At 35.2% G+C, this 13,331-nt stretch overlaps 1 protein-coding gene across 1 annotated transcript in view; it reads left to right on the top strand.

The window, feature by feature from the left end:
* Positions 1-6,848: 6,848 nt before the first annotated feature.
* LOC5569953 overlaps positions 6,849-13,331 on the top strand; it is a 38,276-nt gene continuing 31,793 nt past the window's right edge. The window contains exon 1 of the mRNA XM_001658806.2: positions 6,849-7,700. Within this exon, the coding sequence (XP_001658856.2) occupies positions 7,484-7,700 (217 nt within the window). The 5' untranslated portion in view covers positions 6,849-7,483. The remainder of the gene's footprint in view (positions 7,701-13,331) is intronic.

Here is a 13,331-nt window from a genome sequence, read left to right as displayed (position 1 = left end):
ATGGATAAATCATCAGATTAATGAGTTTCCTCGCATAAAACGCTTTTTTTCAGTGTTCATTTGAACATTTTGTTTCGTCCCGTACACTCGTACAAAGTAAGTCGAATCAATCCGTAGCAGCTGTCAAATCAACAATTGTTATCATATGTTAAGTCGCATATGATCACAGATTAGTTCGGAAGAAAATGCCATTTTTCATCACATAATACAGTTGAGGTCGAAATACGCGTATCTGTCAAAGGATACAAACTAGTGGAATTAAATGGTATAGTACTCAAATCTTTTTTTTTATCTACTTAACACTAAAGGGTTTTGATTTACACTCTCTTTAATTTTTCGGCTTAGTTATTCCTTAAAACGGCTATATCTCACAAACTTTGGGTATTTCTAAATGCAACCTTTGAACGAAAAAAAAGGCACTTTAAAAGGCACAACTGATTTTTCTTAGCATTTTGGTACAAAAGCTCCGAAAGAATGGAAGTTTTCCTCATTTTTTGGTCATAATTCATAAACTAACTGTGTTTCACACAAATATGCTCTTACCCAACAGAAGCAACTTTGCTGCACACTTTGATAGTTTACAAACGATCCTACTTCTTGTTGTAGTCATCTTAACACTTCAGTGTTCGTTCTATTGTATTTTATCCACAAACAGGTGGGAAACCTTCGCTGTTCGTATACAACATCAGCTTGGTGCTTGAGTTTCACGTAATTTAATGAGGGTTAACCATTTGGCATCCAACATATACGTTTGCATTACATCAGCTTTTTAAAGATTTGGCACTGTTGCTCGAAATGATAAATAATTATAGAACATTTTATAATGAATGCATGATCCGTAGCTCTCAACACTATTCCCACCTTCCAATAACGCATGATTTGTGAACGGTGTCTTCTAAGAGCAAGATACTTATTCAAAGAATACTTTTACTTTGTTAAGAATACCGTTTCGCTTCGAAACCCGGGCATTTAAGCCAAAGACAAAATAAAGAACTTGATGTCCCTTGCAGTTATCCAAAATTTGATGGCACCTAAGGTAATAGAGAACCATGTCCAAGATGTAAGGACTGTTCATTTTATAAAGTGGACACCTTGTGCATGCTGTATCTTTTTAATTTATCAATGAAATTTCAATTGGTTTTCTGCACATCGTTCGACTAGTATCGTACAATGTTGTGATTATAAAAATTCTCTAAAATAATTTAATTTCACACGAATATGGAACAACGATGGACAGTGATGCATTTTGAACTGAACGCGAGCCAAAAGTGAACGGATCCCGAGCCAAATTTGCACGAGAACGCAGTAGTCAATGAACTTGTGAGCAAGAGCCTGCCGTTGCTCAAGAACGGCCCGTTCAGTTGGCGATTATGATCGGAGCTCTCGCTTGGAAAATAAAGGAATGAGTCGTCGTAAACTTTTATGAAGGCAAAAACATACAGTTCTTGATACTATGCAAATCAATAAATCATAAAAGAAGCGAGCCGAATGACGTGAATTTGTGTCCAATTTCAAATACGTTAGTGTACGATTCGGGAAATGACGATCACAGTTCCATCATTTTCGTGTCCTTTAACATGTAAAATTACATTTTTTGTTCAATACATCTTCAAGGACACGTTTTTGTGTCGTTCCATCACTTACATCATGTGTCATTCAGTCATAACCAGAATTACATCCAGAGTAATTTATATTATTTTTAAGAGTGTACTTGATCGCTGCGTTCAACAAATTGAACTGGAACGCGAACTGAACGCGTTCAAATGCATCACTGACGATGGAAACGGTCGATTTTTGGAGGTTATCAAAATCAATAATTGTTAGAAATTGGCTGAAAAATTCGACAATTTATATTATTTATTTCCAAAAAAGGCTTGTTCTTCGATAGCTTCCTTAATCAGAAGTCTGATGGAAAAAATCGTTATTTTTGAAGCTACAATTTTACAGATATAATTAAACCATTTTCCCTTTATATATTTTAGAGATAAATAATTTTAATTTGAAGAGAAATTATATGAGTGGAATTTTTTGGTTAAAAGTAAGTCCTGATTCAAGTGCTAATATAGTATTAATATGAGAAATAACTTACGCCTTCATAGAGTTACTTATTTAGTTCCCACGTCACATTAAAATTACAATAGAAACACAATTGCTTTATTCTAAGAAGACCTTTCAAAGTACATTTACAATCATCAAAATTGACAACACTGCTGTAATAAAATCGATTTTATTTTCCATATATTATTTTCATAATATGTTATTCATGAGACTTTTTAGTAAAACTACCATAAACAGTAAAATTTATACTTAAGACTGTGGTTTAAACTCACGATTCAGCTCCCGTTTATACAAATATAGTTTCTTTAGTAATCCAAACTAGTTTTGAACACGCTTTTTACTTTTCTCTTTTGCTGGGAGTGAAAGGATGGTGTATTAGCAAATTTAGCCATAAATAGGTTAATCATTGAAGTTACCTAATGTCAGAGAATTGTGAAATATAATTGATTTTTTAAGCTATACCTTTAGTAGAATAGTTAAGGATACAAACACACAATTTGTTCATAAAAAATAGGATATTTGTTTTGAGAAAAATAATGTTAAACTTTGACGAACAGCTTTTTTTAGGAGTTTTTCGTAAAACTATTTAGCTCTGCAACCAAAAACATTTTCTTAGATCTTATATTTTCATAGCATTGTAGAATAATAGTTGAACAATGCACAGAAAACCGATTACGATTTTATCAATAAATAAAAAAGATATAGCATAAACAAAGTGCCCACCTTATAAAATGAACAGTCCTTACCAAGAATGGAGGTGATGATCGGCTTTTTCCCCCAAACTGTAAACGATGACAATGACACTATTTGAATTTTCATTGAAAGTCAAAACGATGGCTTGAGTATCGACAAATGGAGAACCACTTAAAGCAACGTTCTCTACGAGAAACATGCTGAATGGTTCTTCACTGTTGACGAGGCATCCATGCAGCATTTCAAAGCATGTAATTTCTTCATCAACTACAAGTTCGGGCAAGCAACTCTTCAAAAAAATGGTAGGGTTTTGTTCTTCTTCGTCGTAAGCGCTACTATTCGTCGTATCAAACTTTAAATGTTCCACTACGGCGGGTATTCAAACTTACCTGCAACATAGATTCATTATCCAAGTGTAATTTTGTGAAATCTATTATGGTTTGTACACTTGTACACAAAAAATGCAATAAAACTACTGTATTTTGGTAAATAACTTCAGTTCAATTATCCACTTAGCACTTTTTCACCGAAATCGCATGGACGAACACGATTTGAGAGAAATGCTTAGCGATCAACGGAGCCACACCACTTTCCGATACAAGTTTCTTCCCGCCCCCGTGGGTGACTTACTTCGCCGGGCACTTATTTTCACTATGGAAAACCTTCGTACTTCTTCACTGAAGGATTTAATTCCAATCACACGCCGTAAAACTTCAATAAATCACCAAATTTTACGAAATTTCCTCAACCGCCGCGTATGATTGAGAATGTAAACAAAGTTCTATCCGTCGTACTGAGAAAAAAAAGCTTGTGCGCATCAATGTGTGCGCGACGCTCGACGTAAAAATACGATTCTTTTGATTGTGTTGTTTTCGCTGTACTGTGAGCAAATGCCATAATTGTACGGTCAAAACGAATTGTGTTCATAGTTCGGGCTGAATTTTGATGACGAACAATTAATTTTAAAGGAAATTAGTATATTCCATCATGCTGAAGGAATGGAGGGAGATGCCCGTAGATCTATATATTCTAGTAAAACATTTTATTATAGCGTTGATATGTTGTGTTTTAACCACTCAATACACACAGTGAGCCGAAAGTTGTGAGACGAATCTGGAAACTGATTGCGACGGAGTTGAAAACGATACGACGGATTGAGAATACGGTAAGATGCATTTTCTTTGCATTATTTCTAAAAAGAGATCAAGATTTATCAAAATGTTATTGTACAATGCTAAAGCCGTTTTGAGAAAGAATTGTTTGGCATCGGTTTGTATCAGCATCATTAACTGCAATACTGGGAAAATTGCAGTTCTCACTGATCAATGCTTAATACGATGGATACTAGCACATTACCCTATGTTCAAATCTGGTTCAGATGGAATGGCTCAATTGAGTGACGATCCCAAAGGGCAAGAGCTGGTAAGTAGCGTATGCTCTGGGAATCTTTATGACCCGGCGACAAGCGTGACAGACGGCAAGTTGCCGGAGTTAAAATCCTCTAAACACTATCAACAGACCAATCAAAATGCTGGACCTCCTAAAGATCAAATTCCTCAAGGGATCCCAGAATCATCCCGGCACCTCAAAATCCTCGAGTTATTTTGGGCATATTTTGGAACTGGGAAGTGCTCTGGGCATTAAAAAAAACCAGCAGTACTCTAGAACACATACGGACCCAAATTTCTCAGAGGGTTCAAAGGACCGGAATACTTCTGGACTAGCGACGGACAAAAATAAAACTGGGCCACCAAAGAACCAGAACTGTCCTGCAGAATCCAAACAGAGTCAGAACCATCTGGATCATTAATAGACCAGATTCATAGACGATTTCAAGATTGAATATATCTAATAAATGTAAAAACAAAATGAATAGTAACATCACATGTATTCAAATAAACCATCACCATGCCAAAGGAGCAACTTATAGCTGCTCTAATTTTGATCATAAGTTAGTCATTCTTGGAACCAAGAGCTTTTTAAAACATAGTGTTTTCATAATTACTGGAATTGCACTTGTTGATGGTTCATTTAAATATTTTTCTTCTTTTAATCATCAGCTATTCTTTCGACTAAACCTGAAGGAGTGATTGACATAACATTATGAATGCAAATCATTTTATGAGAGATTCCACCATCTTAAAAAATGCTTTTTCTTTTAAATGCTTAGAATGTCATAAAAAATCAAAGGAGCTATCCACATATCCAAATATAGCAGCCGGTAGTAATATTTATTCAGGCAGGAATGTAATTCTCCTAGAAGACTGACAGTAGCACTATGCGCGGTATCATTCATTACGTATGGCTCGTGTTATCCTATCCTAGCTTCACATCTTGTTACTGCCATGCTCCCTAAAGCTTCCCAATAGTGTAATTTTTCTGTCAAACGGCGTCCGGAACCTTGGAGGGGGCATTTCAGAAGTAATCATTTTTTTTAAATTTCAGGTGTTCGGCCATAATGATCTCCAGGAGTTCTTTCATGTTTTCTTTATCCAAACGCATCGTGTAGATATTACCTATGTACACGCATATGGAAAAAGCTCGCTCATCATACACAGTACAAGCTTGGTAAGGGCACGAAGGCTCTTAAGTGAAGAAGCGCTACCAATATTTCATTGCAATTATCTTTTGTAATTATTTAGTGATTTATTTGAAGAAAGTGCACCTACTAAGAATTCAGCATTGTTTTTCCATAAGGGCTTATCAGCATTCATTGATTTCTCTTCATTCATACCTTGCATCACCCGGAGACGATCCAGCCACAGCACAATGGTCGGAAAAAAATGAAGTTTGGCCAAAACTAGTTTTATTGCCTTAATCGATGAAATGTGTAAACCTTATATGTTATTTGGCGTTTTTATGGTTTCAGAAGGAGTTATTCACATATTATGTAACTTTTTTGAAAAAAAGTTTTTTCATTAAAAATGTTATCAAACTGGGCTGAAAGCACATTTTTTGTTTGTATTTGGCCGAGTTTGATCAAAATGTGTATGAACAGTGGTAAAATATATTTTAAATAAACTATGTTTGAAAAATATCTTCAAAATATATGAAAATATTGAATTATTCAAATAGCTCTAACTTGCAAATCAACAAATTTCTGCAAAAAATTTAAACGTTTTTTGTAAGATCTAAGGATGCATTTTAAAGTGCAATATTTGAAATGGCGGCAACATGACGCGACAAGAGTTGTTTTTCATGTTAAAAATTATCAAAATTACTAAAGTGTAATATTGAATAGTATGAAAACTTCAACCAAATATTTTTTCCCACCCACATGCTCGATTAAAGTGTTGAACCACTAGCTTTCAGATAATGCGTAACTTTGGGGAAATATTGCATTCCTAAATTATAAATTTTGTACTTTATTTTATTGTAACATTTTCCAATTTTTTGACTTCAGCCAGTTTGCCGTCATAAAAATCATAGAAATTTAAATTTTAGTTCAATTTCAATTAAGGATCGTCATCATATAATACATGAGGTATATTTTAAAATGATAAAAAACATAAAAATCTATAAAAAAATTTTTGGTAGTTTTGGCCGCCCCTTAATATGGAGCCCGACCATTGTGCACAGGCTGAAAGTCTCGATAATAAAGATAATAATAATAATAATTATTATAATTATTATTATTATAATCTTGCTTCATTAACAAGAATTATTCTAGATTTATATAATTTAGCAAAGTTATTAGCGAAAGAGAGGATCGATGAAGAGAAATCGCTTATGTCAGTTAGGCCCTTATGCAGTAACCGAGTAGTACCGTGGTGTTCAACATAAACATTTCAACGCACTTCTTCTGAATGTTTGCCTGCCTCATGGAAAATGCATGTGAGTAATCAATTAAAATTTCAATATGTTTTATATCACATTGAAAATATTCATCTTACTGAATTACACCAGAATATTCATTGTTATGTTATCTAGTCTGAACATCCCTTATTCTAACAAATCAGTGCCCTACTTGAATATCTTAAATTTCACGCAACGCGCAGAATCCACCATACGCCGGCCGCTATCGCGTGTGCAATTCACCACGTGCTTGCAGAAACGCTTACTCGGCGAATGCCTTATATTTTTCGACGCGCTCTCCACGCTTGTGCTTGTGTGTGCAAGTCGGCTGAAAAACTTGAAAACGATAACGAGCGCTTGGAACGCTTATTCCCCCTTTGTCAGAGGGGTTTTGCTTTCGTTTGCACATCCTGCTGATTGTGTGTGCGATTCACTTTGCATCATCTCTCGCATCTCGTGGAATTGGTGTCTATTGTAGGTAGGTACGAGAACGATTATGATGAGGGTAACTATTATCGTCAAACAATAAGCCACAGAACTCCCTTCGCTCTATTTCTCACACATTGCTTCGTACTTGGCAAACCGAGGCGCTTATACGCGCGTATCGGTCGTCGGGTTTCCCTTCGGCGCAATACATTCGCACAACCGAATCGTCCCCAAAACAAAGTGTCCCTGCAGATTCTCCCTTCGGGCTTAGAGCAAGTTGGACAAATAATAGCGGAAAAAAGCCTTGCCCGGGCCTCTCACGCCTCAGTCCCAGTCAGTGTATGTGTCTCGAGCGTACCTACCTATTTGATTGCGGCGAAAGAGCATTAAGCAGCCGGGTCTCGCAAATATCTGCACCGCCAAACGAAGGGGGATCTAATTTTAGCATTTCTAGTTCGGTTCGCTCGTCGACGACGGCCATTACGCGCAATCAGTTCGGTTCGGTTTAATCATGGAATCGCTTAGTGCCGAAACGCGGAGTGAAATATACGAAAAATTGTGGACACGGATGCCGCGGTTGAACCCGGGACCGATGTCCAGCTTCCGGATCGACGATTTCATCCAACTCATCAAGGGGCTGCCGATAATCTACAATCGGCTGGATAAGCACAACAAACAGGAGTACATCGATACATGGGATCGGTTGGAAGCCATACTGAAAACGCCAAGTGAGTGCTATTCGGTGCGCTGTGCCGCCGGTGTGATGAGTGCTTGTTAGGGTGTACCAGAAAAATAAAATTAATGTTTGGAATGATGGTGCTTACAATCAAAGACAGTTTTGTAGAACAAATCGACTTTCCAAATAAAATGGTTTGATATTCTGCTAGATCAATTTATGAAAATGTTAATTCTTTATGGAAATTGTTATATATTGACGACTATGACTATAATTGGGCATTCGAGCGATATTTTTTTAATATTCACTTTCGTTGTGTATTGAACACTATACAACCTATGGAAATCATTTTTCAGGTCATTTTTTGGTAAGTATTCAACCTATAATAAATGTACGGTTGTTGATTCCTAATTCTCAAAACCGCATATTCACTCCCGTGCATAAGTTTTGGTTCACCCCCTTAAAAACATGCAAAAGTGTTCAGTCCATATCTCTGTGATTACACGTCCAATTGAAACTCTCTAAGCCGCATTCGAAAGGCAAAGAGTTATTCCAAAAACATTCTTTGAATTTTGTATACTAAATTTTTACTTAAAGTTGTGACATTTTTCAAAAAACACACTGAAAAATCATATCTAGGGAAAGTGTACCAGTTATGGCCATAGTGGTTCCCTATTTGGCCATATGTGAAATTTTGATAACTTTCACATTTTAAATATTTTTGAATGCTTTAACATCAAGTTATATCTTAAATCTAAGTAATACATCACACACAAAATTTCAAAATTTGAAGACATTAAAGTAATCACGTATGGCGAAATAGGGAAACACTATGTCCATAACTGGTACACTTACCCTAATTTCCTCAGCATTGGATCGACCAAAATTTTAAATCAAAGTGTCATTAGAATCGTAATCTTTTATTCTTTTACTGTGGAGGCATATCTGGAGACATTTGCATGATGAATTCTTGAAGGAGCCTTGGTGAAACCCTAGAGAAATCTCCGTGGTAATTTTTGGAAGAATCCCTGGAATCTTAGACACAATTTCTGGAGTATTCTCTGGGGGAACTCCGTGTTGATACTATTTCAATTATTTCTTGTTGAATTATTTGTTGAAAGCCTTGATGGAATTACTGGAATACACGCTGAAGCTTTCGAAAATATCTTTTATTTCCTGGCAAAAATATATTTTGAAAAAACTCCTCGAGATATCTTTGAAGCGGATTTTGAAGAAATTCCTGAGAGATTTCCTCGAAGAATTCCAGGAGAAATCTCTGGAAGATCCTCTTCAGGAATCTCCGAACAAATGGAAGGAGTAAATCTTGGAAGACTAACTGGACTAATCCCTGGTGAAATTATAAATAAATTCCAGGAGACGTTATCTAAAGAATCTATGGAGAAATTTCTGAAAGATATCTGAATTATGCCTAGATGAAAACTATGAAGGAATTACTGAAACTCATGTGCGAGTTTTTAAAAGAATCTCTGAATCATTTGGTGGCGAAATTTCCCTAGAGAAATTACTTGGGAAGTCCCTGGAGGATTTTTAAGAGGAATTCCTATATGAATTGCAGAAGGAATTCCTTGAGGAATCCTTGGTAAAACCATGGAGGAACCGCTGTGGCAATCCTCGGAAGAATTCCTGGTTGAATCTGTGAAGAAATTTCTGCTTGTATCCTTCGAGGAATGTATTGAAAATATCTGAATTATTTATTGGTTAAATTTTTGAAGAAACAAACATATCAAAAATATCTCTGAATTATTTCCTGACAATAAAGACTGGAACGCGCAAAAATTGGTCAACTTCAAATTGATGTGTTTCTATTGAAAATGCATTAAAATAAAACCTTAATACTGTATTTGAAGATTGAGTGTATATACAATGATTGCTATGATGAGTTATCACCTATTGCTTTCCAGTTTCCATAATGACTTCCAAGTAAGAGGAAGAGCGTGTCAAAACTTTGCTCACGCAGCAAGAGGATCTGACGTTCTCGCACGAAACTGATGTGAAAGCGGATTTTAAGCAGCTTCCTGAACAGGAGTTTTATGCCGCATCATAAAAAGGGAAATTTACAGAACAATCAAACTATCGAAATTCCCGAAAAAATACCTCGTTTGGCATGCCATATGTTCCTGTGGTCTAAAAACAGACATTTTCATCACTACGGGAATCATCAAACATAAGATCTACGTCTAGGAGAGCCTCTAAAAGCGTAAAAAAATTTTTGAAGGAGTTTCTGAAAATAAAGGCATTTTTTAAATAAACATCAGGTGCAATCCTGGAAAAGTCCCTTCGAGAATAATCGTAAGAATTTCTCGAGGAATCTGTTGAAGAATTTATAGAGGTGTGTCTGGAGGTGTCATTAGAAGAATTTCTGAAAAACATTTGCATATTTCTTGGTGAGTTTTTTGAAGAAATCATCGAAGGAGTTACTGCATTCTCTAGACGAGTTTTCGAAAAAATCTGCATAAAGACTCTTGAGAAATTCCCTAACAAAAACTGTTAGAAATGCGTTTTTAATTTGACATGGTTTATATTTATTCTTCCCAGCTATGGTTGCTATGGTGGAAAAACAAACCATTCCTATCGTCCAATGAATTTTTATCTAGATTGTGCAAGATGTCCAACTTTGGAAACTGAGATCGTGCATGAACATCAGAATACGAAAAATCATTAATGCGCATCAGAATAGACCCTAAAAATATTCTTGATTTGCTTCACTATCAGGCAGGAGGGTTGGATGCTTTTGACTGTTATAAGTTGTACCGGGGACCCTTAAAAAAAGGTTGGAAATACAATCGAAACGTTGGACATAGAAGACATATTTTAGTTCTGTATGCTTGCAGCGCTAAGAGAATCCTCAAGCAGGAGTGCTGTTGTTGAACAAATTAATAATTTATTTGAAATGGGATTTTTTCTATTTTTGGCGGTCTTTTTCTTAGAACTTTCATATATTATGACCGAAAAGACGGATCACCGGTGAAAACGACCTAATTATCTTAAAAACTATTGATTTTACAATATTTGGGGATTGATTTTACAACATATTAAGATGTACAAACAAATAGAGGCGAAATGGTTCGCCTCTATTTGTTTGTGCATCTTAAGATACTATTGCAATTGCCAAAGACGAAATATATTTGTTATGCATTCAGTTTTATGGGTTTTATCATATGAATCAGGAGCTGTAGTTTTCTCAAAAGATAACGTAGATCTAACTAATTTGTAGTCACAGAGAACATTGTAAGTATTTTTAAGGTGAACAATATGTGAAAATTACAATATATTTTTAGAAATCGGTACGAAAACAAAAAAAAAAATGTTTTCTTTGAAGAAATATTTCGCGACTACCGATTTGATTATGTGTTGCAATCATTTTTGTCACTACTTATAGAACAAATGAATTTATGAACAAATTTAGGAAAATTTAATGAGTGAAAATCAAGTGTCAACGTTAAAATCACTAACAACCAAAGACGTAAATCACCAAACTAGATATGAAGAAAGAGCTAAGTGCCGTTGGATTCCAGAACTTCTTATAAAATATAGAAACATTTATTATATAACTCTATATATTTAGTGTACAACAAATTAAATTTTCAGCTTCATCGGTTCACTAAATATCAAAATTTGCTTCCGCAAAGTTTTGATGAAAATTGTTAGAGGGAGACAAAAGATTGGGAAAATAACACGATCTCCCGTGTCACTTTAAAGATGATTCAATCATGAAACTCATCGGAAATCTCAAAGACCATATGTTATTGTTCACATCAGAAATGTTCGTTATATTCCAAACGACAATCAAATAATAAGTGCTTTGCGTAAAAAAAACTGTGGAAATATAACCCAATGAGTCAAATGGATGAGTCAACTAATGCAAGATATTTTGTCTGTTAAGTTGCGTGAGCTACAACTCAGGCGTGAAAAATCTCAGGCATGAGATATAAAAATTTGAGGGTTTTCCAACGCTGATTTGCTGTTTTAAATTACCAAAAGGTTCATCATTTTAATAGTTGCTGAATATTGAAATTAAAGAAGATATTTCGGATAAATTTGTTGATACAAGAAAATCAATGAATATGATTGTTATTGTTATGATAAACGAGTAGAGGAGATTTTTGGAATTTATTTGCTTCAAATCTATATACCTATGTTTAACATTTGTACACCAGTGAACTTAATAATAAAACCAAACTTCTGTTCACTAATGATAATATATTGACCAAATTTAATCAAAGTAAACCATTTAATACAAATACAGTGGGATTCCGTTTTTGACAACAAAATTTATAGACCTGTCATGTTAATTGTGACAGACGCTCCACACACTTTTGATTGCTGAAATATCTTCAATGATGTTTTATAAGCTTTATGTATACTATTTGTTTACATAGGCCGTGTAAAAACAATAATTGCATAAGTGGAAAACTCCATGAAATAGTTAAAGAATACAGAAATACAATACTCTTCATAAAAAACGTATTTAAAAATAGTTCTAGGTGTTAGAAAACAACGATTTTTCTAATTCAATAAACATAACATAACATAACAGTTTGTCTTTTAACTCCAAGCGTCAAATTTTACAATGACGGGGTTGGTGGTCTAATGGCTATAGCTTCTGCTGCTAAATTTCAGAATATTCGATCAATTGAAAATGGCTCTTCAAAATTATGTTCTTTGCATAGTATGGAATCTTATATAAAATGATTTATTACATTCAAAAGGGCTCATAGCTGAAATAGCTGAAATCAATCGGAATATACAAACACTATAATATTTATCGAAACGGAATATTGACTAAGCATTCATTTGGATTTTCTACAGAAATATGGATGAAAAATTTTCCTAGAAATAATTGAAAAATGGTATAGAATAGTGATGCTTAACATGCGACTCTCAAGTCGCTTGAGAACACCAAAATCCTCAACTGTGGCCCATAATTTCGTAGAATACACAAATAATAACAGATATTCGCAGGATCCCGCTATGAAACCCTTACAGCCCGATAAGAATCTTCAGGTGTCCGTTAACAATCCACAGAAATCCGCTAACACTCTGAAGTAGCTTGCTAGATATCTTGCCTAGAAGTCATATAGGAATTGACGTCTACCATAGGGCTTGCTAGGAATTTTAAGGACCTTGCTGAGAATTTTAGAATTTTGCTGCGATATTTCTGAAAACTTTCGAAAGTTCATACTACTACCAATAGCAAGCTCCGTATTCCGCTGGAAACCTATTAACCTTAGTTAGATACTGGGGTCATAATGACCCAAAATCGAATTTCAACCTGCAATATCTCTGTTGTTATCAAACGGATCTTTCTGAAATTCCCTGACTTTTAATATTTTGTGGAAACGAAGCGCAAGACCAAAAAAATTTTTTCTTAAGGTGATTCTAAGATGGCGCCACAAAAAAACAACTTAATAAGATACTGGGGTCATTATGACCCAGAAATGTATACCCCTATAAATCAGCGAAATATCAACCGAATAATGAAATTTATGCCGCATTCGAAAGATATACTCCTCAAGATTCTGATCACTACCTGGAATACCGGTTCCGGATCCAGTGGCCACCGGGAATCGGCTACGAAGGGGACCATGTTGGCCACGTGGAATTTCAGTACACTCATTCCAGAAATCTGCAGTCATCACCAAATTGTGTAAGATGCAGGCCA

Source organism: Aedes aegypti, chromosome 3 (genome assembly GCF_002204515.2).
Source record: "Aedes aegypti strain LVP_AGWG chromosome 3, AaegL5.0 Primary Assembly, whole genome shotgun sequence".
Taxonomy (NCBI): domain Eukaryota; kingdom Metazoa; phylum Arthropoda; class Insecta; order Diptera; family Culicidae; genus Aedes; species Aedes aegypti.
The sequence above is the reverse complement of the archived record's forward strand: the minus strand, read 5'-3'. Positions and strand labels throughout refer to the sequence as shown.